The sequence below is a fragment of the Danio rerio genome, chromosome 21 (genome assembly GCF_052040795.2).
Source record: "Danio rerio strain M-AB ecotype USA chromosome 21, GRCz13ab, whole genome shotgun sequence".
Lineage (NCBI taxonomy): Eukaryota > Metazoa > Chordata > Actinopteri > Cypriniformes > Danionidae > Danio > Danio rerio.
This window is the reverse complement of record NC_141041.1, coordinates 18,351,892-18,378,876: the sequence shown is the minus strand read 5'-3', so window position 1 is coordinate 18,378,876 and position 26,985 is coordinate 18,351,892. Positions and strand designations below refer to the sequence as shown.

The window sequence follows — 26,985 nt, the reverse complement described above, 5'->3', positions numbered from 1 at the left end:
ATGGCAGAAAGCAGTCAAACTACTCTTGCTCTACAAGCAAGTGTTTGCATGACTACACAAACAAGGAAGATAAATATAAGAAAATATCCGTTTGCAACATCAAGCAGCATCACGAGCTGTTTTTAACATCTAAAAATTAATGGAAGTAAATGAGACCAGAAGTATTGAGCCAAAAAGATTCAAATGGCTGCTCCCGCTCGTACACAGAGAATGAGGTGAATATAAACACGAGCATATTGACAACACAAAAAGTCAACAGTCTAACAAGCATGGGTTATAATTTATATAGTAATATTAATTTTTTTATATTAACCTCAGCTAATGAGACTGGTATGCACAATGTTTTCAGCACAAGTCTATTCTTGGTTTAATTTTGGAGATTGGCACTCAGAGATCATCCTCAATATTCGGATGTGACCTGTATTGATTTTCAATGCATTTGATTGTCATAAAGGTGTCAGAAAGTTTAACCTGGTGCTATTATATTAATCTGCTGCATCTGACACAATTGCTGTGTTGTTAATCACACAATCCAATGAAAATTAATTAAAAAGCTGATGGCTTTTTATTTGCTTGTTGTTGCTTTTTAATGTAGTAACTATTAACTACTGTTTTAATCTTCATTATACTGTTAGCGATCTGACGTTTTACTGTTAGCAAACGTCAAAGAAGATTAAGCCTAAAGGTTAATTTATATCTCTGCGTCAAGCGCACGCGTTTAGTCCAGGGCAGCTTTCGTGCAGTCACACAGTCCTCGACTTGGCTGATGCGCACCAATCAAAATAATGTAACCACATCACAACGACGCGTAGTGCAAGCTTTGTAATTGGTCAGCTTGGTAGCTGTGACGAGTGTGGGCGGTGCTAATAGCTGCAAGCCAGATGGAGCGAGTGTTTACAAGTGTCGAGACCTGTGAAGGAGCTCCAGATGGACATTTTTTTTGCGTTTACTTTAAGATTTAAGTTGTTGCACGTTCACTGGTTGCTGACTCTGAATAAGCAAGTTTTAGCTACTTGTACATTGAGGTAGCGTTCAGAAAAAACAAAACACCCACAAAGAAACTCGACAAAAGAGGAACATAAAAGTCTACTGCCAGCTAGTGTTTCGGAAGTGTTATTGCAGAGCAACATAAAGAGCACACAGAAGTATAAATGCATGACTATGCGCAGGGCAGGCGCCGTGGGTCACGCCAATCCCTCGACACGAGTATAAACCAGCCTTTAGTGCCAAAATATACAGTGTGTGTGTGTGTGTGTGTGTGTGTGTGTGTGTGTGTTTGTGTGTAATCTCAACAAAAGGTGATTGTTTACCAGCAAAACTGAACTCCTAAAACAATTTAATTTTGGCACAATTTACTTTAAAGTAAATCATGGCTTTAACAATAACCTCATGTTTAAGCTGTGGTGAAAAATTGTTATAGAAAATTCAATTCTGAGATATTCAAAATGCATAGCCCTTCTCTCTTGAATTGATTGGGGGCTGTTTTTAACAGCAGATGGGGCTCTATGCTAGTTTTTAACTGCACTCAAATAATCATGAAGTATTGTACATTAGTATGAGTGATGTAAATTGTCTTAATGTAAAGATTAAGACTTATGCAAACAGCTCCCAGTGAACACTCTAGTAACTCTCTTAACCCTTTCCTAATTTTATTAAGGATTTTATTAGGTTCAAGGGGTAGTTGAAAGGAATTGGATTCAAGCAGAATAACCTACAGCGCCATCTGCTGTTAAAACTAGGCTCCGAGAATCCATGCAGAATTGATTTCTTAAACAATTGTCAGAGCTTTACTCATTTCTAAATGACATCTTTTTCCCATGATTAAAAAAGTGCTTTAAAAATAATAATTACAAAATATTCAGCACAGTGTGAAAAAAATTAGGAACAGTTTTATCTAAAAATATTATATTGTGTATACTACACAAATGATTTATACACCAAGTAAATACAATTTAATAAAAAAAAAATCTAATTTAATTCTCCAAAGACAGAAAAAAGTGATCTTATTGATGAAAATTGATCTTACCGGCAGGGGCTCCACATAAAGAATGAGGAAATGGAGGGACATGGAGAGGCAGATGGCTCCTAACAGCCACACATTCTCCCATGGGGGCATGTGAAGCAGTGACTGGTTCTCCGAAACACTACAACAGGACATCAGGAAGATACCATTATGAAACTGATTGACTGATTGGGTAAGATTTAAAGTGCACACAGCTAAATACAAGTGTAAATTTGGTTTAAAATATATAGTGATCCTAAAAAATAAAAATCTCAAAATGAATGCATGCTTTTGTTGCGTCCACAACTGTTCAAAAGTTTAGATTCTGACCTGTTGAGGGCATTGCACATCTCAATGGTAACCAGTACAGACAAAGCCATGGTCATAGGATAAGGAGACCCAAAGATTTCACATTGCAGGCCCTCAAACTCTGGGTTATCTGGTGCACATTGAAGGAAGTGGCTCTGCAGAGATAAGTGAATTAAAGACATTAAACTGCATCCATTTAAGAAAAGTGTGCTTCAACATTTAAGGAATGTTTCTTACCAGTTGATAAAAGGTGACTCTGGGCCCATCTTCAGCAGCAATGAACCACCACGCAGCAGCACCTACAGTAGCAGCACCCACATAACCTGCAGGGCGAAACCAAGAGCATGTGTCAGATCTCACGTTCTAATGCCAGAAAAGATAGCGGAGAGTCAATAAATAATAGTGCCGCACAATATATCGTTTCAGCATTGATATAGCTATGTGTGAGTACGCAATAGTAGTCCCAGAACATGCAATGTTGAATCTGTATTATTATTGAGCAGAATTTGAAAACATTTGAGTCTTTGCAACATTTAATCAAAGTTACCAAAACATTTATTAATTATGTGTTTTTATCATTTAAGTCATTTAAATATCATTAATATTATTTAAATATAAAGTTATTTATGTATGCTTGTAATATATAAATACAGAAATATGACTAACAGAAAATCATAAAACTCTGCATACTTTATTTGTACAGTATAGTTGCTCTACAATAGTAGTATTTTTCCATGTTTGTGATTGGTTTATTATATTTTGTTGATCCAAAAATCATTGTGATGTATCAAAAAATATCAATTCTTTTCAAATAGACCTATTATTCATATCATTTGGTGAAATTATACTAAACATCGCAATACATATCGTTCAAAAATAAAATATCGTAATATCAGTTTTTTCCAATATCATTCAGCCCTAATTAAACAACGCAACAACTAGTGTAAAACAATTAAATAAAATAACTAATATTGTAAAGCAATAATAACATATATATGCAATATATACACTGGTAATCAAAAGATTGGGATCACAAGACTTTATTATTAATGGGTTTAAAAGAGGGCATTTTTGGTAAAAAATAAAGTAAATCAATTTTGGAAATATTAATAACATCTAAAATAACGGTTTTCTATTGAATGGATTTAAAATGTCTTATTTTATTCATACTTATTCCTGTGATTGAAAGTTGAATTTTCTATCATTATCAATACCATATGATCCTTGAGGAAACATAATATGCTGATTTACTTGTGTTATTAAAGTTTAATATTAAATATTAAACTACATTAAAGAAAATATGTATAAAACTTTATGGATTGACAATTTTACTGTATTTTGGTTAAAAAAAAAATAAGAGGCTTGGTGAGCAGAATAGACTTCTTTTAAAAACATTTAATCAATTGGATTGAGTATGTAGTAAACAAAGTCATTATTTTATTTAGAAAACAAAAAGGTTTGTGTGCTTACAGCCAATAGCAAGGTATCTGAAGAAGAGCCAGCCGGAGATTAATGGCTCTCTGGCATTACGAGGGGGTTTGCTCATGATGTCCAGGTCCGGTGGATTGAAGCCCAGTGCAGTGGCTGGCAGGCCATCGGTCACCAGATTCACCCACAGCAGCTGAACTGGAATCAGAGCCTCGGGGAAGCCCAGAGCCGCCGTTAAGAAAATACTGCCAGAGAGAAAACACATTGTGTGAGTTCAGCGATTAGATAAAACCTGGAACAATGTCAAAAAGACCTTGGCAGCGATTGGAGTTTGCTCAAGGCATAAATTTCACCATGTTGTCATTTATATAGTATCAATTTTGGGATGGGGATTAGATTGAGGCAAAACAAGACTGAAAGGACATTAGACTTGCTCAGATCTGTTGCAAAGTTAAATATATTGTTATGCATGATACACATATAAATAACAACCCTTCATAACGGAAATTTAGTTCACTTAAACCATAACAGAAATATACCACTACTGCACAGAATAATGTACTTCTCAAATTTATAAAGAAAATTAATTTAATTTATGGAATAATTTTACCGTTGTTCTTGTGTTTTTTTTGTTTTGTTTTGTTTTTTTAATTAATCAGAATGAAACCGTTTGAGAAAAAAATTTAACTTTATAATATTGTGTTAAAACCTAAAACCTTAAATTTGAATATTTTTTATGATTTACACAATTAGACTTATTTTTATTACAAAAAAAAATAACAATTAAACATTAAAACATCCATAAACCTTTTAAAAACAGACAAAAATGTGATCCTAACAAATTTGGAAACATGTAAACAATTCAAGAAAAAAATTGTGATAAAAAAAGATTTACATTACAATAATACAATTATGTTAACATAGTAACATTACACTAATACAATTAGATAGAATGAAAGAACGATAGAGGGAACGACGAACAATAGATAGAACGAACAAACAACAGATAAAATAAAAGAATGAACAAACTATAGATAGAACGAATGAACAAACAAACAAACGATAGATATAGATGGATGAAAGATTGATAGAATGACCAAACAAATGATAATGATCGAGAATAAGAAAGAACAAACAAATGATAGATAGATAAATAGATAGATGGACAATCAGATAGATAGATAGAAAGATAGATAGACAGATAGATAGACAGACAGACAGATAGATAGATAGACAGACAGACAGACAGACAGATCCTTTTCACAAATATTTCATTGCAGTGTAAATATTTTAATCCAACTAAAACCAATCCCAAGAGCCATTTTTTGTTGTTGTTGTTGACATTTTAAAAGCAAGACAAAGGTTTAATGTTGATCTGCCAGTAAAAAGAACAAAGATCAAACTCCTAAAATGTTAACAAAAGGTTAGGATCCTTACCAGACCACCTCGCCGACATTTGAGGAGATGAGGTAGCGGATGAACTGTTTCATGTTGTTGTAAATGGCACGACCCTCTTCCACAGCGGCCACGATGGTAGAAAAGTTATCATCTGCGAGCACCATTTCAGAAGCAGTCTTGGCCACCGCAGTGCCCGAGCCCATAGCAATGCCAATCTCAGCCTTTTTGAGAGCAGGAGCATCGTTCACACCATCACCAGTCTGCAGAAACGAACATGCCATCAGGAGTCAATTGAGGGAGAATGATTGTAATGAACAAATATATCAATAACCAATATATTGGTTGACCCACAAATGAAAATTATCCTCTAATTTATCGGCCTTATTCTTCAGGTACGAGCGGTCGCAGCAATTGGACTTTACGTCTCGATACTTCAAGTCTCATTCAAGTCATTTACTTGCACTAATTTTTTTTAGACATTAAAAACAGCTCGCTACACTGCGCAGGGCTCGAAATTAACCTTTTTGCTTGGTAGCACCGGTGCTCCTAACTTTAAAAATGTAGGCGCATTAGCCAAAATTTAGTCGCACCCACCAATTATGAGCAACGTTACTACAAGTTTTATACAAACTTATTTATTGTATTTGAAATGAACACTAATCAAACTAACAAGCAAAAAATAATACATATATTCAAGCATGAGGAAAATGTCTCAACGAAATCCCGTTATCACAAGAAAATACATTTTTATAACAGAACCGAGTGACCAAACATACACGGAGCGCTCACTGGCCCTGCACGCACTGCTTGAATGAATCTGTTAACGATATAACTGTGCTGTTCTCACAAGTGCTGTCTGATATTGCACTGATGGTTTCGACACAAACTGTACCTTATTATATGCATACATGTTAATAGCAATACCGGTCTTTTTAGGAGTAGTGATATTAGTTTACTCAGTGTAAGTCCGTTTGCGATGGTGTACGTGGAGTTAAATTTGACATATAGCTGCACCTTGCACAGCAGACAGCATCTGGCGATTATATGAAGGATTAAACAGAAGCTCTCGTGCTAGATGTGGCAAACAGTTACTTAAAAATCCCATCCCACTGACTTTTAATAGCGGACTTGAAGCCAATGGAAGTCTTCTACTCTTGGAAAAGTGTAGATGGTGGATTAACATTCAGCACATGGTCACTAGTAAGATGTGTCATTATTTGTAACTAGATGCCATAAAATAATTGCACTACATAAAATATAAATAATTTTGATTGAAGTTTTAAAATTTCTTTTACTGTTTTTCTTTTTTTTATTTAATATAGCAACTCTAATAAAAACTCTTGAAATTCATACAATAAAATGTTAACATGTCGTAAGTCTATATTTTACCATGGCAGTGATTTCGTCATAAGACTGCAGGAACTCCACGATCTTGGATTTGTGGGATGGCTCGACACGGGCGAAGCAACGGGCAGTGAGCACCGCCTCACGCTGGGCAGCAGCAGACAGATCGTCAAACTCTCGGCCAGTGTAAGCCATGCGGGAAACATCATCGTTCTCTCCAAAGATGCCGATGCGCCTGCAGATGGCGACCGCTGTACCCTTGTTGTCACCGGTGATCATGATGACTCGGATTCCTGCTTGACGACAGAGTTTGATGGAAGCTGCGACCTCTGCTCTGGGCGGATCCAACATGCCAACACAGCCCACAAAAGTCAGGTCCGTCTTTAGGAAAAGAAAGAAAATTTACAATTATGTGAAAGCCGAGTAGCGGATTCAAATATAACAACAAACATTTTAACAAATAAATGCATAACTAAAATCATGACTAAACTAGAAAAAAGTTAATAAATAATAAATAAATAAATTATATATATATATATATATATATATATATATATATATATATATATATATATATATATATATATATATATATATATATATATATATGTATGTATGTATGTATGTATACACACACACACACATACATACACACATACATACATACATACATACAAATAACACATGCTGTGGTAAAAATGACCACCACTTAAAAATTCAGTTTTTTGGGGGGTATATTAAGGATAGGTTTAAGTAATATGTTATCCTTTCATTTGGATTTCTTCTATATAAATAAAAATGCAAATAAAAATACTCTAATTTGGAGTATTTTTTATTGTAAATAACAATTTGGTTAAAATAACAAAAATTTGTATTGCCAATTTAAAATATTCAACCAAACAATGATTTCTTAGCCTTTTTAAAGCTGATATTGATGTTTTGTCTAAGAATGAATATAAACATGATATTTTTATTTTTAAAAAATTCTTAAAACGACAATATTTTTATTTTAAACTTGGAAGAAATGTCATCAAAAGTTTGCATAACAAAATTCTGTTTTACTTAAACCAATAGAAAAATAGGAAACCATTTAAATGTCTACGATTTATAATGTTTAATACAAAAATATATAATTATAATAAAATAAAAAAAAATATGTACTAATTTAAAAATAGTTGACCACTATAAAAGTAATAACAAAAAAAAGCTCCTCTCACCTCATACTCAACGAATCGGGTGGAGTCCTCCAGCACCAGGCTCTCTTTACTCAAGGGATTGTCTCGGGTGGCCAGAGCCAAACAGCGTAGTGTGTCTCGCCCAGTGCCATACTCACGGATCACAGACATGATCTTCTCTTTAATTCCCGGCGTCATTGGGACTTTATTTCCTCCAACACGGATGTGTGTGCATCTGTCAATTACTCCCTCTGGAGCCCCCTGAACACAGACATGAGATTAAGTGATTATTTTCACTTAAGTGAGTATTTTCAAGTATGTATGGTTGGCCATACACGAAACTGGTCCTCTGCTTTTGACCCATCCCTGACACACTACCACAGTGAGCAAACACCCGGAGCAGTGGGTAGCTATTGCTTTCAGTATGCAGTGAGAAGTTAGTGATTAGGTGCTTTAAGGGTTGGGCGATGTCGACTAATTTGGCATCATTTGATGTCTAATGTGAAACATGGCGATGGACAATGACACTGTTATCGTAAGCGGCGGTGAATGAATTATTTATGAATAATTTATTCATTCATACCAAATTAATTGTGTAGCCCACCGTTTCAACTACCTGACCCGCAAGGTCTTTGTTTTTCCCATAACCAAATCACAAGTAAATAAAGATAAATTACACACAAATTACCACCTGGCAATCACTTTTTCCATGGGTATCTGGAATGAATAGGCAGTGTGATCTGTGTCATTATAATTGCATCAACAAACTTGGTTGGTAAAAAAGGTGCACAACCAACAGTATCTGCGATTTTCACTAAAATTACTAAGTACAAGCATGAAAGCGAAAGATTGAAGCAGTGTGCTGAAGCTGTGACTAGTTTCCTGATAGATTAGTTTTTGTTCTAAAATGGCATTTTAAAACTAAGACGTATTAGTGTAAACAGGGCCTAAGTGTGTATTTTTCACAAGCAGGTTGCTACAGCGACGGGGGCTGGGCAGAGGATCTCAATGCTTGCTCAGCATCAAAATGTCTAACAGCCATCGCCGATGGCATCATCTAGCAACCCAACCCTAGGTGCTTTGCTCAGGGGCACCTTAGCTGGGTATCGAAGATGGAGAGTGTGTAGTTTATTTACTACCACGGTTAAATTTTGAATTGTCACATATTAAATTTTTTTTAACCGGATCACGGTGATCCGAACCTTAATAAGGTAATAAACCAATAGTTAAAAGTGGGAATCGTTACTAAAACTACCAAAAATCTTACTAATTCATAAATATTGACCAGCAGTGTATAAATCAATCACTGGCAGTGTCCATAGAAAGTGTGGTGTTACCTTAACAAACATCTTGCCCATGGAGGAGCGAGCTTTGTTGGGAGTGCAGTAAACAGACATGGACTTCCTGTCTCTGGAAAACTCCAGAGTGAATTCCTTCTTCATCAGCTGCTTGATGACCTAAGAAAAACAGACAAATTCCAACCAATTACTCAGATGAAAGCTGTAATTACACTGAACACCGAAACAGCAATAAACGTGGGCTTCCTCATCCACACAACCCACTGCTGTTGCAACTAACTTAAAATCTGCGGTTGGAAATGTGTGACTTACTGAGTTGCATGCATTCGCCCTCTCGACCTTGGAAAGACCCTTAAGCTCGGTGTCGAACACGTTCATTTTCTCCACCAAACATGTGAGGGCGGTTTCTGTAGCTTCTCCCACCTTCTCATACACACCTTTGGCCTGACAGAAAGAAACTCTTTAGAAACACTACACAACTGCTGTTTAAAAAAACACGCTCTGTGAATGCAGTGCTTTTAATATTCTCGCTGATACTGATAGGCCAACAATTATTTCCAAGTTATTGCTGATAACCAATATTATGTGTTTGCTTTTTTCCATACCATCATATATAGCGTTTTTCCATCGCAAGATAATCTATTTTGAAAAAAATAAACAATAACATGCACACATTCAAAGCTATGGGGCTATTTTAGACTTGATGGATTTATAGAGTTTAAATTAAAGGTTGATGTTTGTTATATTCTATCAAGGTCTGACAACTCTTTAATGGACACCCAACTCAAAGACTTTTTAAAGAAATAATAGTTTTAAAATCAAGCACCTTTGCAATTCACACCCCAGCATATATAGAGCCTTAAAAGTCCTTCCTTTACTTAACATATTACTTACACTTAATATTTACAATGAAATATTATAATGACGACGTTTTGATTGTCATTTTTTTTTTAATGTTAAATGTTTTTTAAACAACCGTTTTAAAGTCATGTTCAAATACAACGTTAAAGCTAGTTGAATTCAATACTGTTAATAATCAAATGAGGTTTCTAAAGTATTGATAAACTGCATTATTTGTCATTCATTTATTCATTCATTTTCGACTTAGTCCCTTTATTAATCCGGGGTCGCCACAGCAGAATGAACCGCCAACTTATCCACCACATGTTTTATGCAGCGGATGCCCAACCAGCTGCAAGCATGATTTGTCATAGTTTTTTTTTTTTTTCGGTCAATTTTTGAAAGCAGCACAGTACAGTTATTGAAATCTCGCCATAAACTTTAAATTCAAGCACTTTTAAAGGACCTATGTTTGTTTTTAAGTACTTTCCAGACCTTTAATTCCTGTCTGAAATTCAAGTACTTTCAAGAAGTGTGGAAACCCTGGACAACATTAATTCCAAAATTCCAGATAAAAATATAGTCATTTGGAGCATTTTTATTATAAAATGATAGTTTAGTTAAAATAACAAATGCTTTAAATCAGTTGAATCAGGGTTCATTAACTAAAAATGATTTCCTAGCTCTTCTGAAGTTTTTTGAGTTTTGACATTGTGCAGTCTAAAAATGAATATAAACACGACGTTTTAAATTATTTGGCAAGATTCATGTATTTTGAAAAATATAAACGGTAATATGTACACATGAATACAGCTATGGAAAAAATATTAAGAAACCATTTAATTCTCTGGCTTTTTTGGACTTACTATAATAAGATTTTATAAAATGTAAATTAAAAAGCAATCTATAATATAACTTTCCAATATACATTTTTATTTATTTATTTTTTATTATTATTACTTTCTCAGGTGACACAGTGGCGCAGTGGGTAGCGCTGTCGCCTCACAGCAAGAAGGACGCTGGTCAGTTGGCATTTCTGTGTGGAGTTTGCATCTTCTTCCTGTCTTTGTGTGGGTTTCCTTCAGGTGTTCCGGTTTCCCCCACAGTCCAAAGACCTGCGCTATAGGTGAATTGGGCAAGCTAAATTGTCTGTAGTGTATGTGTGTATATCCTGGTCCTCCAGATTGGGGGTTGAGCATTAGGCTAACAACTCACCTCGTAAAAACTAGATGTTACAAAACACCAACATGGTGCGGCTAAATATCAACTTCAATATAAATGGCCCAGGGAGTAAAGGCTGATTTATACTTCTGCGTCAAACACCGGCGTATGCTACGGCGCTGACGCATAGCCCTTCGCCGTGGCCATCGCCGTCACTAACATGCACCTCTCAAAAAATGTAACTACACGTCGCAACGACGCGTAGCGCAAGCTCTGTGATTGGTCGGCTTGGTAGCACTGACGAGTCTGGGCGGGACCGAGAGCCGAGCGAATGGCGCGACGCCGCACGAGCGATTGTTTACAAGTGTTGAGTACCGTGAAGGAGCTCCGGATGGAAAGTTTTGTTTTGTTTTTACCTCATAGTTAAAGTTGTTGCACGTCCGCCGGTTCCTGCCTCAAAATCAGCAAGTTTGAGCCACTTGTACATCCCGGAAGTGTTCAGGAAATGCAAAAAAGTAGCAAAGAAACTTGACACAGAGGAACATTTACACCTCACTGCCAACTAGCGTTTCGGAAGTGTTAATGCAGACCGACAGAGACAGCGCGCAGAAGTATAAATGCACAGCCACGCGCGTTGCCTGACGCAGAAGTATAAATCAGGCTTAAGAATATGTAAGTATAACTTTTTCAGGCTTTTTTGGACTTACTTAAGTATTTATAAAGTATAAACAAAACAGCAACCCATAATATAACTTTTATATATACATATTTATTAATTCATTTATTTTTTATTATAACTTTTTTGTTTATACAGTTTTTCTTCCATTATCCTGATTTTCCATTCTATATTTTGTTGTTGTTGTATGTCGACAAAAAATAAATGGCCTTCATTTACCAGAATGTTAACCTTCTTGTTTACACATTTAGCTTTGCATAGACATGAATTCTTGAGAAACTCCTTTTCCCTCTCTTTGTCTAAAAAAACCCCACTAAAAACTAAAATAAACTGAAATGCTTTAAAATTATAATAAACAATATGTAATACAACTCCTTAAAAATGATATTAGCATTTATGATTTTACAGCATTTTTAAAGATTAATCTTCAAAGATTCGATTGACAGCTGAATAGTTAATCTAATATCAAACAATAGCTAATAAATATTAAAATTATACATTTTATATACAGTAATTAACATGTGAATCAAAACCTTTAATCAGAGTTATTCTAATTCTATTCAACACACATACTTGTCTTAAGACAATTTAGACTAATGATTTTGATCCACTTCAAATGTTGTACTGTATAATAAATAAATATAAAAAATGTATATTAAAAGTTGTAATCATTCATAAATAATTTAGTTCCCTAAAAAACTGGCCACCTTCTGGGAGTAAACAAGTTCAGCACAACCGGGATGCTGCATTTAATTACCAGAACATGTTAAACTACCAACCTCATTGTAATCCAGAGAAGAGTCATTACACAGAGCACAGATTGAGGCCATTTCAACCAGAGCATCAAACTTGGAGCATTGCACTGGTTTACCCTCATGACACCTGGAGTAAAAATATAAGAACAAACAAAAATGAATGATCAACAGAACACTTTTAAAAATCCACAGTGTACTTAACTCAACAAAACTCACACTTGTCCATCAGGTGCATATGTGGAGCCACTGATGCTGAACTCTTTCAGAAAGCAGGTGTTTCCATTGGCCTGATCAACAATGAACATCTGCAACAACAAAAAAACAAATTCACATTAAAATCTGTACCAGCAGGTGGCAGAAAAACCCACTGCAGAAAATGTCTGATGCTCGAAAGCACCTCATGAAAACATCCCAACTCCACCTGACCTGAATAAAGCAGCGGTACTGATGTAAACACTTCACATGACACTCGCTCATGAGTTAACCAGGAGTTCAGAAGGCCTTTAAAACCCATCCAAACATAAGCAAATGGGCATTGAGGATATTTTTAAGCACAGAAGACAATCAGATCCCCCGGATTTGTCAAGAAAGAATTGCGAATAAAAGAGATGAGAGCGAGTGGGATGTAAAGTGGAACAGCAATCCCGCTGTAGTACGAAAAAACCCAGTGGACGGCAGTTGAAAGACACAAACAGAAAAAATTGTGTGGAGGAGAGAGAGAGAAACTGGCACTCTGACTGCAGAGAAAGAAGACATAATTGGTAAAAACTCAAACATTTCAAACTGATTAGGCATGGGATGATAGCCGGTTTTAAGATATACCGCGGTTTTTGAAAATTCTGTTATACCGTTCATAAGGTTTTTGTAATTTTCCCTCATGTTTTTGTCTTTTTTTTTACTGAGTTTTTTAGGGCAACAGTATCACCAGCAGAAAAACAACCCTCCACATCAAATCAGCCCATGATGCAGGAAACATTTGAGAAACAAATCGCTTAAAACAATATCCAAGCATGCAATAGACCTGAACATTGCAGTGACTTAATTTATATTCAAAGAAAAGAAAGTTATCCAAAGATGCCGTTTTAAGTAAAGAAATCACTGTTTTTGAAACTAATGGAGACAGCAGAAATCAATGTCTGATATTGACTATTTAGCCTGACATGTTTCTTTCAAAATACTTTGAATGTCAAAATAAAATATACCATGTTCCATGGGATGTTTTTTGCAAGTAGTTTTTTTACCCAGACATTTAAAAAAAACTTTTTATCCAAAGATATCATGCAGTCAGAATCTTATACCGGCCCATGTCTACAACTGATAAAACATTATTTAAAAATAAATAAATAAATAAATCACAAACAATGATTCCTAGGAAAAACAAAACACGTATTTTAATTGTAAAAAAATTATAACAATGAGTAAGTGACCAAAGATCTCAATATAAGGGTTTGCTGTTTATATTGCACTCTTTTCGTGAGTTTATATAACCTTCATTAAAAGTAATTTAAGGAAATATTCACCAGAAAAATATTTTAGTTTAGAATGACTCACTAATAAATCATTCAGAAATGATTTGAACAATTCACTGAAATAGAATCGCCTCAAAACAACATTTCTGAGCATTTCAACCTGAAAACTAAGAACAAGCTGATGAAATAAATAGAACTGAGAGGCGGCATTTACACTAGGCATGGGCCGGTATTTGATTCTGACGGTATGATAACCCTGGATAAAAATATCACAGTTACACAGTATTGTGATCGATGCTCTAAAATATATTCTTTTTATATTCTGTCTGGGTAAAAAACAACTACTTTTTCCCCTTTGAGCAGAATATATTTTAATTTCAGAAACATTTATGATATTCTGGAACAGTAAACATGTCCGGCTAAATAATTCAAACGAATCATTGACTTCTGCTGTCTTCATTTGTTCCAAAATTACACATTTCTTTACAATTTAAAACACATCTTTGGATATCTTTTCTGCTGGAGATACTGTTGTCCAAAGAAACAAATCAAAAATCTGACATATACCATAGGAACAGTATAGCAGAACATTTTGGTGGTTTTAAAACCTTGACTTTTTTAAAAGGTTATCATCCAATGCTTAGTTTACATTACTACTTTTTAAATTGAAAATAGAAAACGTGATGTGTTTTCACTGTTCATCTACACAACAGCACAACGTTTGGGGTCTTGAAAATGCAAACTTACCATTTTTTGGAAAAATGCCGTAATATATAAATGCATAAGACTATATTTTACCCATATTCGTCACCCGCCAAATAAAAATAATAATAAAATAAAAAGATCAGTAGCCAACCTATACTGTACATAGAAAAAGCCATTATGTTTTTAATTATCAAAATATTGTGATTTTTATTTTCTGTTTGCAAGTAAGTGTTAAAAAATATCTTATTTTTACAACATTATTATTTTGAAAACACAGAGAATGCAAATCACTGGTTTACTTATTTTATCTAACAAACTCATGTTATAAATGTTCACCCAATCAATCGAAAATCGAAAGAATAAAGGTTTATTCATATAATTGTTTATTATTAATTATTTCCAAACAGTTTATATCTAGTCTAGAATGTCAGTTTCTGTTACACATACAGTGCTCAGCATATACAGTATAAGGACACCCCTCAAAAATCGCTTTTAAAGTCATACTTTTAAAAGGAAGCTATACAATATTATATTTGTGCATATACATTAGATTAGTCAGTACTGAAGTAAAATCTAGAGCTAATCTAACAACATAACTTGATAACTGTCCAAAAAAAAAGTTCACCCAAATGTATATGTTATAGAAAAATTCTAAATACAAATTTATAAGAGGGAAAAAAAAAAAAAAAAATTCAACAGATACAAAAATATTTAAAAACTCAAAATTTTGTAGGTTGCAATTTGTTTTTGCAATATTTTGCTTGAATTAAATTGCATTATCTTTCAATTTCTAAATATTTTTGGTGACTAAAATATAATTTGTAAATCTGTTTTGTTTAAATGCACCAAAATACACTGCCCATATTCACTGAGAAATGGATCGAAATATTCCTTTTCAAAATGGGGTGTACTTAATTTTGCTGAGCACTGTATAACAATATACAAGCTCTGTTCTGAGCATGAATATAAAAAATTCAAATGTCAGACAACCACTAAATATAATCTCTTAGAAATTTCATTAAAGATATCATTCATGGAAATAAAGCGGGATGAGCGAACCAATTAAAATGAGTTCAGGTTTAATACAGCTAGAGATGACAAGACCGTTTATCTTAGCTACATCCGTCCCACAGTGTGTTATTATTTTCGGTCTGTCGATGCAAACCGGGACATTTAAGGGAAAAACTAAAGGTTTGAGCATTCACAGAATAAATCAAGCGGAATATTATTTTAAACAACTGCTATTAAAAAGACAAACAAACTGGGTTCTAAGTTTACCCTTTCCCCATGCTGAAAACGGATTGATATCAGCAGCATGCACATTCATTTTTTGTGCACATACAGTACAGCCCACAGTGAAGGCACTGCTGAGGATCATAGACAAATCTCACACACACAAGGTCAGTTATGCAACACTACTGCAAGTAACTGACTAGAGCATACTGATCAGCTCTCGCAGTAGAGGTGCTGAAGAACAGAGAGACAAGAGCAGATGAAGGCGATGACAAAAGATTAAAAGAGAAAAGCATACAGGGATTCAGTAAGGGGGGGAAAGAGAAATAAACCATGTCACCACCCTTTGAAATGAATCCTGTCAAACAGAAAAACAACACAGAGACGCTAGCAGGGGTGGTCTTAACAAGAGGTCATGAGGAACACCAAATCAAAACAAAACAAAATGATTAATCATGCTAATATCAAAGCTGCAGTTTAACGGTTTCCATCTGAGGCCAGAGTAAGTCACGTAGTGACAGAATCATCATGAATGTGTCTTTATTGATGTGTTGCTTTCTATGCAGTGATATCGCTCTCGGTTCTTGGCTGAACCTCAGCCTGAAAATTTCTAAACAATAACAGACTCTGTTGCCAAAGAATGAAATTATAGGCTAAACATAATTTATAATAGCTGAGGGTTGCAAGTTATTGCTTCCTCTTTGATGGGCTGCTCATTTCAATCTGGGGAAACATTTCCAGAGTCCTTACAAGAGATGCACTGATCTACCACACAGAAATCACTATTGCACTTTGTTTTTTTTGTTTTTTTTTTACAAATGAGTGTTAAGTATTTTTTTTGGGGGGCTTTTTAATTCGGCCGATTTTCGTTCCAGATTGTACACAAACTGCTCTGCACTGATTTTACAGCAGTGTGTAAACTGTGTTAACAGGTCAAAGATGGAGCAGGCATGATGTACTGTACTGAAGTATTTTTCTGCATTCATTTTAATACAATTATTGTCCATTGTTCTTGTATAAAAATCCAAAAATCAAACAAAAAAATGCTTATAGGTACCTTCAATAATGTGTCGATGCTCTTTGAGCCAAGGATTCATCAGAATAAAGGTGTTACCCTAATGAAGGCAAGTGCTTTCCAAAACAATTAGGCACCGTTTTAATAAATAGCCAATTCAATAAAGGCTTTTTAATATATTTTTCCACATTTTTCGAGTGCCTTGGACTGATTTTTGCTGTTTATTGATCATTGTTCATTAATACTTCTGCGATTTTATGCCGTTTTCACAATTGTAAAGATTTTACGAATAAAGCCTTTTGCACCAGGATAATCTCTCGCTATTATCAATGCTTTGTTTTGCATTTATACCCAAACAAATTTCACTTTCGAAGACCAAAGTGGATGCGCAGAATCACTTCATGACACTTAACAAAAAACATAAATTTCCCGGTACACAAACTGGTACTGCAAACTTTCTGCTTCTGACAGATATTGTTTGATCTCCAATTCCTCTCCAAAACAACTTTCGGACGGACTAAAAATGTTAGTCCGTTGCATATATCATACAGCTCTTTGTGTTCACACTAATGAAATCGAGCAGCTCCACAATAATCCTGCCTCAACAACATCGTCATCATTAGGAATGTGTGCCTGGCCAGAATTTTGTGCTTGAGTGTCACCATGACGAGTTTACAGTAACCAGAAGCTCCAGACACCAGAACAAAAGTGCCAATTTCACTAAGAGCAGTTTTAAACATGGCGCGTTAAAAAAAAGGTTTAAAAGAAACTCACTCTCTTCAAAAATGATTAGATGATCTCCATTTAATGCATATAAAAATACCGGCGCTTTGGCAGCTTATAACTCTAACCAAAGAAACGATGCTATCCCTGCTGTTCTACAAACGCCACCTACTGGTAAAAATAATAAGCAATTTTCTTCAGCAAGAAGAAAGTTTTTTCAGAAATTTTTTTTTGTTTAACAATCTAATTCATGTAAAAAGTAAATAAAAACAAAAGAGGGAAAAAAATCTCTATCGGACTCTTCCAACATGCTTGTAAAAAAAATAAATAAAATAAAATAAATAAAAAAATTCAGCAATCAGAATCAGCCATGAAAAACAAAAATTCTTACCCTGCAAACAGACATCTGGTTGGTGGTAAGAGTGCCGGTTTTGTCGGAGCAGATGACAGAGGTGCAGCCCAGAGTCTCCACTGAGGGCAGAGAACGAACGATGGCATTCTTCTTCGCCATACGCCGAGTACCCAGAGCCAGGCAGGTGGTGATGACGGCAGGCAGGCCTTCAGGGATGGCGGCCACAGCCAGCGCAACTGCGATCTTGAAATAGTAAACAGCCCCACGGACCCAGGAGCCGCCATGAACAGGGTCATTGAAGTGTCCGATGTTGATGATCCACACTGCGATGCAGATGAGGGAGATGACTTTGGAGAGCTGCTGACCAAACTCGTCCAGTTTCTGCTGTAGGGGTGTGCGCTCCTGCTCGGTGGATGCCATTTCATCACGGATTTTACCGATTTCAGTGTTTACACCTGTGGCGACCACTACTCCCACTGCTTTGCCTGCAGCAATATTGGTACCCTACAAACACGAAAGTAAAGGGGAGTTTTAAAAAACATGTCATGATAGCAATTCATCTTACAGTTTACTACACTGAAAAACAATTCTGGGTTTCACACAATGGATTTATGTTGGGACAACAAGAACGGAGTAACTTGTTAGTTTTTACAGATTTAAGTGGATTGAACATAAAACAATTAAGTTGTCCCCCAAAAAAGTTCATTTTAAATAAGTACTTTAAATAAGCAGCAATCAGTTTTTTGAGTGTAGTTGCACAGTAAAAAAATGATGGGTTCCAAAACATTTCTTTATGTTGTCCCAAGACAAGCAGATTAAGTTTACTTAATCATTACAATTTTAAGTGGATTGAACATAAAATAATTACGTTTTTTTTTAAAGATTGTGTTATTTCAGCTCTTTATAAATAAGCAGTTTGAACAAAGCTGCAAACAATTTTGTTGATTGTAGTTCACTTCTACAACAAAAGTTTTTTTAATGCAATTTAATTTTTTTTAATGCAAAACTACATATGGAAGCCATAAGCTTTTAAATCATCAGAATGAACTGATATTGGGTATTTGGCTGTGTACAGTATTAATTAATAAACGACACAAATGTACATTTCCTCATTAACATTTAAATGAGCTTTTCCATTATCTAATGTTGACACAAGACACAAGTAAATGTTAATTATTTAACAGAACCACTCAATGAAATACATATACATATTAAAATATATTTTCATACTGTATGATGTTGAGAAGTCGAAATTAACTTTTAACATTTAAACATTGATTACATTTTTAGACAAAAAAAAATAGAAAATGTACCTTTCATAGTATAGGGTCAGTAAAACCTTTTTAAAGAAAATTATTCAGTACAAATCTATCCCAGTAACAGCCAGTAACAAAATAAAATATAAAAATATTCAAAATGTATATATAAAACATATATAAAATGACTTAATGAATGATATTGTTTTCAAATAAAATCAGCTTTGGTGAGTATAAGACTTTAATACACTTATTTAAAACCCGTAATATTCCCAAAACTTCAGAAAAAAACAAAAATCTAAATATGAGAAAAATATAATACAATACAATATAAAGACATCATAATATGCTGACAGCAGTAGTCAGCAGTCTGACTTACAGAGAAGAGCATGTTCTTCTTGTCCTGGTTCACAGCGCGGGGGTCAGGGACTGGGTCTGTATGCTTGATTACTGACACGGATTCTCCTGCAAAGACATGACAGCTTGGTTACTTGACTACTATGACTAAGCTCAGAGTAAGGATCAGGTGAGCAGTTCATCAGGCACACGTTCAGTCAGACCTTGGGTATGCGTTTAACTTAATTTATTAAATTGTTCAGGATGGCAAAGAATCCAAACCAAAAAACTGCCATGAATGGAGCAACTAAAAAGATGTGGAGAAGTTGAACAGACCGTTACCAATTAAGGCAGTGAAGCAAGACCTGACTCCTACAAGAGCACTTCCTTTTTGTCTTTCCCCCTAACTGGACTGCAGAGACTTGAGCACAGCTGACCTCCCTTTAAAATAAGAAGCACTGAACTTTCTCAGGAGAAAAAAAATCCACCTCATATCAACCCCTGAACTGACTTTATAAGGTGGCTTTCCTGCAAAATTTGTTCAAAGAAAAAAAAAGTATTCCTTTTTCAATGAAAGGCCTCTGATGCGCTGATAGAGACTTTGTTTAACTGTGTTTTTGTGATGAGATAAAAGGGTACAGTGACATTATACAAATACAAAAAAAAAAAAAGACTAAACATTTTTGATTGTGATGTCTACAACATACAGCATTATATAGGCTCTAGAAATCAGACCTTGGCAGAAATATTTTAAACTAGTGTTGTCAACACTGTAATTTTAGTAACAATCTGCACTGGAATTTTCAAAACGTTGATTTCCTGTTAACATTTGAACACCGTTGCTCATCAGAAATTGCCTGCGATTAGCCATCAGTTGACTGCTCTTCACAGAGTACATACACAGATACAGGGACACTGGAGTGTTTCAAAGCCACAAAGAACAGTTGGTCCATCAGCGGATCGCTTTTATGTTAGTTTACAGAAAAACTGACCCATGTGACTTTGAAACATGTACCTGTAGTGATCTAGCTTAATAACTCTAAAATGTTAGCAGGAAATGGACATTTTTAAAATCTCAGTACCGATTGGTACCAAACTTGATACTTTTGACAACACCATTTTAAACTGTGGATTTACCATATTAGGTCACACTTGTATTCACATAAAAGCGTAATAAAAAATAAATAAATAAAAATATAACCCAAATATCAAGTTCAGTAAACTCGGGGGAGCAAATTAGCAGAACAAAAAGATGCTTGACCACAATATTACAGATTATTCTCTTGCTTCAATAAAGTAGTAATTTAGCAATTAAACCTTTTCATTTAGGATAAATCTACAATATTTTAGTCACAAGGTGCAAAATATATATATATATATATATATATATATATATATATATATATATATATATATATATATATATATATATATATAAATAAAAACAAAAAAACTTCAAATCTTTAATGATGTCATTGAAAAGGCAAAACTACAAACTGACTCCAGTAAATGAGCACAAAGAAAAAATAGGTGCATCCTGATTCAAGTTCTTATGCACTATTTCATCCCGTTTGCTATAAACCATGCAAGCAGTGTTTAGTTTAGAGTTTAATAAAAAAACTAATAAATAAAAAACAGTAAGAATAATTAGGGGACAGGTCTTTCATGATTATAACGTGAACATTGTCATTTAAGAATACCAAAGACACCCAAACGTTGAATGGACTATGCCGAATGAGTTACTGTGTAACCTAAACTGTTATTGTTAGATTCATTACTTATTAAAAACAGAATCCCTAGAGTCTGACATTATATCTGATTGCCAATAAATTGCAGTGCCCATTATAATTAAACCTGCTTAAAGGCTAAAGTAACTTGCACAAGTATCACCATTGTTTTTACCTGTTAAAATGGATTGGTCCACCCTTAGAGTCGTTGACTTGATTGACGTCAAGCGAATGTCAGCCGGAACTTTGTCACCCACTGAAAGGAAACACAACATGCAGTTAGATAGAGATAAACCCTGTGCTTGAAGTGAATATGGCCAACCCAAACAACACCATCATGTCATTGCAAATTTATAAGAACACATAAGAGAGCAATAAAAGGCAGGAACAGCTGCCGCCAATAACCAAGTGGTTAGTGTGTCAACACACTGTGTTCACGGTGACCCGAGTTCGATTCCTGGCTTGAGGTCCTATGCTCATGCTTTCCTTCTTTCTGTTCCCCACACTTAATAATCTCCACTGTCTATAATCTCCACTGTCCTATAACATTAAAAGGTAAAACCCCCTAAAAAAATAAATAAATAAAAAATAAATAAAATAAATAAATAAAAAAAACAGGGACACTTGGGGGGACAAACCATTCTTTAATCTTAAGTATTAGCAAATGGCTTAGCAATTGACTATAATGGATTGTACTTTCAAGTAGGGCTGCACATTATATCATGTCGGCGTCAATATTGCGATGTGCGAATTTGTTAGTGACATAGTGAAATCTGTAATGTTGAGTTGAACTCATAAACCAGCAACACGGTTCAGAACACATGATTTGTGGAGCCATTGCAAAATTAAAAATTTTCATTGAAGTAAGAAAAAAAATTTCATAAGGATGTGTTTTTAAGGCATGTGACTGAAATAAAATAATTTGGTCATTGAATATTACTTGTATTTAATTTATGTATTAAGTTATTTTACATCTGTTCATTACATTTTTGTACCTCAATACTGTTAAAGAAAACCATAAAGCAGTTTAGTTCACTTCAGTTGTATCATCCATGCTCGTAATCTTTTTTGCACATCCACTCCTCTACAAAATCATCCCAAATATTCAACGTAAAATTATGGATTCTTTCCAAACAGTGCTGTCCTCCTCTTAAATTATATTCTAATCACAATATATACTGCAGAACAACTTAATATAACAAAGTTATTTTTTCCAATATCGTGTAGCCCTACTTTCAAAGATTGAACTTGAAGTTTGAAGGCCAAAAATAAATGAGAAAATGGTTCATCTTAATCACTCTTAAAGTCACTTAGAGAGGATCTCTCAATATCTTCTGATCTATCACTAGCAAGAATGTTTTTAATTTAGTACCTAGACTTGAAAAAACAAATTACATTACAATTTTTCTGGACAGAACCTGCAGTGAAGGGGTTAATGAACAGTACATCTAAGGCTTTAAAATGTTCTGGTTCGACTTGGACAAAAATAGATTCCACTTCATGCTTTCCACAAACATAAGGGGTTTTAAGTAATTGCTACTAGGAAAAAAGCTAATGTAAATAGCTTAATCTTTTCCAAACAAATCACTTAATGAACAAGGCGACTGATACTTACGCGCGTTAAACACTTGACGTTTATTAGTTATTTGAAATGGCATCCGTTTGATTCCAATGCATGACGTGTAAATCGGGTTTATAAAAGAGAGGTCAATGTCAAGGAATCTTTTCACAAGATGTTCTGAGTGAAAAGAACTTCAAATAACCTGAGGATACTGTCCTGAATGCTTTGCCTTTTCTGGACTTAATTTTAACCAACATGCAAGTGTACCAATAAGCCTCTATGTCCTTTTTAATGGAGCGGAAGACGTGACGGGTGGTATCAGACCAACACAACTCCTAAAATGGAAAAGCTATTTTCATACAAACTATGGTGCACGGTGAAGCTAATGTCCAAGCATAAACAGATTTTGTTTAAAATGATGAGATTGTTAGCCCATAGAATGTATATAAATAGAGGTCTAATAAATTTCAGAATATATATGTTATTATATACAGAACGTTTTGCGCAATATATGACATGCATTGCCAATAAACAAACTTCATTAGATTTATTAAGCACTCACTTAGGTGGTTAAGTGCACTCAATGCACCTCTAGGAGAGGTCTGGATTTTAAAAATAAAAAAGATCCAGTTTTACACATCTGAAATGCCCCTAAACCAAACTAAAGAATGTGGAACATAATCCCGATATATAGCTCAAGTTAGAAAAAGGTCATATAACAGGGTAACCTACTTTAGGTAAAAAAAGAAGAGAAAGACCTACAAGAATAGACAGTAGGAAAATAAATTGTGGAATATTTAACATTGTTTCAATAACTCTAGATATGATAATAATTTAAAAAGCCAAAAGTTGCACAAGCTGCAGGCATTTTAATTAAAAGAACGCTAAAAAACATGCTCAAAGCCCTACTATGCTGTAAAGCTTAGCATTTTATTACTGATCCCTTGATGATTTCATCTAATGGTGATCAGAGAGACGGGTAGGTACCAATCAAAAACCCAGAAATCAAGGTCACTTTCACAGAATCAAAAGAAGGAAGTTGAAAAGCTAACTGAGAGCAAGTAGTTGTGTCATTTTTGCTGCTAATGGGGGGTTGGAAACAAACCGTCAAACCCTCCTCAATGACTTGAAAAGAATCAGCGACTTCCTCCCGAGAAACAGCACAGGATCTCATATTAGGTTGTGATAACCGTTGCAATAGTTCAAACTGATTTTTTGACAGATAAACCGAAGCGGCTTCAACTCTGAGAATTCTGCTAGAGAGAGAGTCAGCTTTGGATGATCAAGACACAAAAAAAGCAAGAAGAGAGCGTACTCTGAAACCCTGTCAAATAAATAATAGGAGCTTACTTAAAAGTAGCATAGATGGGTTTTTATTTGTTTTTTTACACATTGCCAGGAGACAGTTAGATGGTCAAGTCAAAGGAGACCAATCTGCAAAATGCATTGAAAAAGGTTGTCACTAATTCAGAATTCGTAAAGACCCTTTTCTCTCATTTGCAGGAGTAGGAGTGCACATTGTGACTCTAGAGTACTACTGAATGCATGAGCCCATGTTATGTAGAGTAAAACATATGTAGACAATTAACCAAATGAAAAGAATGTCCATTTAGATTGTAGACCTTCTCGTGAACTTAATGACTGACTCAATGACACAATGACTGACTAATTATCAGTCCGATCTGGACTGGTGGCCTTTTGTTGCTGTTGCAATGCATTCTACCAAACCTCAAACCGATGTGATGCATCTTAAAAGATAAAGTGGACAAGCTCAAAGTGTTTTAGACCCAGTTTACACAGATGGACTTAGTTTAATCAGTTGAATTAAATAATACCAAGCAGCAGAGTACAGCACAAGAAACAACAATGTGTTCAAGTCAAAAGACCCATAATGGTTTGTCTTCAATGCAATCAAGTTGCTACAGATCAAGGATTTCCACATTTAGTCAAGAAGGGAATAAACGAAAGTTGGAGCCAGTTCCAAATGTGTAGGTCAGCTCCAAATGGGTGAGACTTGAGCTCCAAGTGGAATGTCCAAACCTCCTTGATTTCTCATTGATGTATTAAATGTCTCCATGACAGAGTCCAAATTATAGAGTTTTACTAACATCTACACCTAACACAAGTTTAAACCCAACCTTAAAATATCCAGTTGTGTTTTATTAACGTCTACACCTACCTCAACCCTTCACCCAACCTACTTGTGGTGCAAGTCCCTCCCACTTGGAGGTCACCCAACCTTCTTGTAGCATAACTCCCTACCACTTGGAGCTCTCGGGGCTGCAGCAATACCTACTTGATTTAGGTCATGTCCACATATGGATATTTTTATAAACTGGAGATTTCTTTTCTATGTCCACATGAAAATGCACTGTGATACATGTTATGGTCATGCAGAATCAACAGGTGGCGATAATTATATTGAGTTCACACCACACAAGGTGTTAACTATATTTCGCTAATAAACTCCATTCAAGTCAATGCAAACGTGAGTACAGAAGTGGATTACCGTGGAATACGCAATTCATTTGCAGTGAATGTGCAGAATTTGCCTCATTCACGTCTTCCATGTTTGGAGTGAACCCAGTCATGTTGGCCAGTAAGAAAGGAGAAAATAGCGCACAAACAGCTGATGTCATGGGGCTAAAACTCTGGTCCACACAACCACACTGTACCTGAAGTTTTGAAAAATCTTCACACTGGCTGTATTTTTCAGAAAGTTGCGGTTTCAGGAACCTGACACTGTATTTTTTAGTTTTGAAAATACCTGTGTTCATGTGGACAGGGCCTTAGTCGTTCAAATGCAGGTAATATAAAATGCAAAGTAAAATATAAAAAATAAAAACAAGACAAATCTAAATTAAGATCAAAATAATGCAAGCATCTATCACTGGTTGACATATCAAACATTCTTGAAAAAAAAACATAAGGAACATTGTGACCCTTAATAAGTCAGGTTAGTAAGCAAACATTTGGGAGGTCAAAACCTTTCTTTAAAGGGAGCATTAACAGTTCCTTCTAATGTCCCCATTTGCCTTTGGCTGGTTTGCTCAAAGATCACTCCCTCCCAAGCAGTCACAATTGGCTAGGGCTCCCCTGAGAGTGCTTCTCCAGGGAGCCGACAGAGGCTGCAAGTGCAAGGACGACCCGAGCACGTAAACACACAGGACCGGATATGCTCCCTGTCATGCAGACAACTTGTTCTTGAAATTTGTTCCCACCAATGCTGGTGGGACTAAACCATTGCCTGCTGCGGATAGCAAAAGAGGACAAAGAGCAGAACACCTCCCCTTTAAACACCAGAGAGAAGAGAACATGGCCATCTGGCTCACTGATTATTTATCGCGTCAAATCTCGAGTCTTAACTGCACATCCTGTCTCTGTCCCTCATTCGCTCTCTCCGCGAGGACAAGGGTGGTCGTTTTGACATCAGACCTGCAGTTAGGTCGTTTCCAAGTTTTATGCAGCATGAAATTCCCAACCTGAGTGAATGCAGAGTAACTTGAATTTAGTACAAGACAAATCCCACGAGTCAGAGTCGTAACCATAGGAAAGCAAAGTCTTGGTTGATTAGCAGTGAGGCACAGTTAATCTAGAAGCTGGAGAATTACAAAAAAGAAAAATAAATGTGTCAGTGGGTGGAAGATCGTGCTAATTTATAACATTATTTTATGCTTGTAAAACCACAAAAGCCCATCTAAAATGGCTGCTTGTTTCTTTCTTTAAAGCATGGTTGGTATTCACACCACAACAGTGAGCATGTGGCAAAGGCAGTTAGCTAAAGTGTCAAAAACTTTCCATTCTACTTTTAGTGGTCAATTCTTCAATCACTTTGCATTAGTATCATGCTTCTTTTGGTCCGTTTGGTCAACAAGAACTTGTCTACACTTGCCCCATCCTCCAACTAGTCTATTTGACAGATGTCTCAAACTGACAACAATGAATGTGAAGCGTCACTAAAGATAAAAGTGAGTGAATCAGAGGAAAAGTCATGAGGAATCACCTCATTGTGATTGATTGCCTTTTCATTCATTTAGTGCTTCCCCGACTAAGCCTGGTTACATTGAGTTTGGGTTTCTTGACACGATCTCCTTTGGCTTGCTTAGCTGGAGTTGATGGAGCTGCATTACAATGAATCACTTTCTTTAACTCTAACCTTTAACTGTCATTGACTTAACTAGAACAAGACCAGTAATCCACCGAACTGATTAATCCTGATGTA

General features: G+C 35.3%; 1 protein-coding gene across 7 annotated transcripts in view; it reads right to left on the bottom strand.

The window, feature by feature from the left end:
- atp2a2b (ATPase sarcoplasmic/endoplasmic reticulum Ca2+ transporting 2b) overlaps positions 1-26,985 on the bottom strand; it is a 53,941-nt gene that overhangs the window by 3,274 nt on the left and 23,682 nt on the right. For 5 of the 7 annotated variants that reach the window (XM_087300152.1, XM_087300151.1, XM_087300149.1 and 2 more), the window contains 14 exons: positions 21,378-21,458; positions 19,519-19,604; positions 17,923-18,387; positions 12,603-12,691; positions 12,411-12,513; positions 9,267-9,398; positions 8,994-9,113; positions 7,699-7,917; positions 6,527-6,862; positions 5,177-5,397; positions 3,782-3,984; positions 2,549-2,634; positions 2,333-2,466; positions 2,027-2,144 (listed from right to left, as the gene is read on the bottom strand). In XM_087300152.1, coding sequence (XP_087156278.1) covers positions 2,027-2,144; positions 2,333-2,466; positions 2,549-2,634; positions 3,782-3,984; positions 5,177-5,397; positions 6,527-6,862; positions 7,699-7,917; positions 8,994-9,113; positions 9,267-9,398; positions 12,411-12,513; positions 12,603-12,691; positions 17,923-18,387; positions 19,519-19,604; positions 21,378-21,458 — 2,393 coding nt within the window. Of the gene's footprint in view, positions 1-2,026; positions 2,145-2,332; positions 2,467-2,548; positions 2,635-3,781; positions 3,985-5,176; positions 5,398-6,526; positions 6,863-7,698; positions 7,918-8,993; positions 9,114-9,266; positions 9,399-12,410; positions 12,514-12,602; positions 12,692-17,922; positions 18,388-19,518; positions 19,635-21,350; positions 21,459-26,985 lie in introns of all 7 variants that reach the window. The other 2 variants (XM_087300155.1, XM_087300153.1) reach the window with 1 other exon arrangement.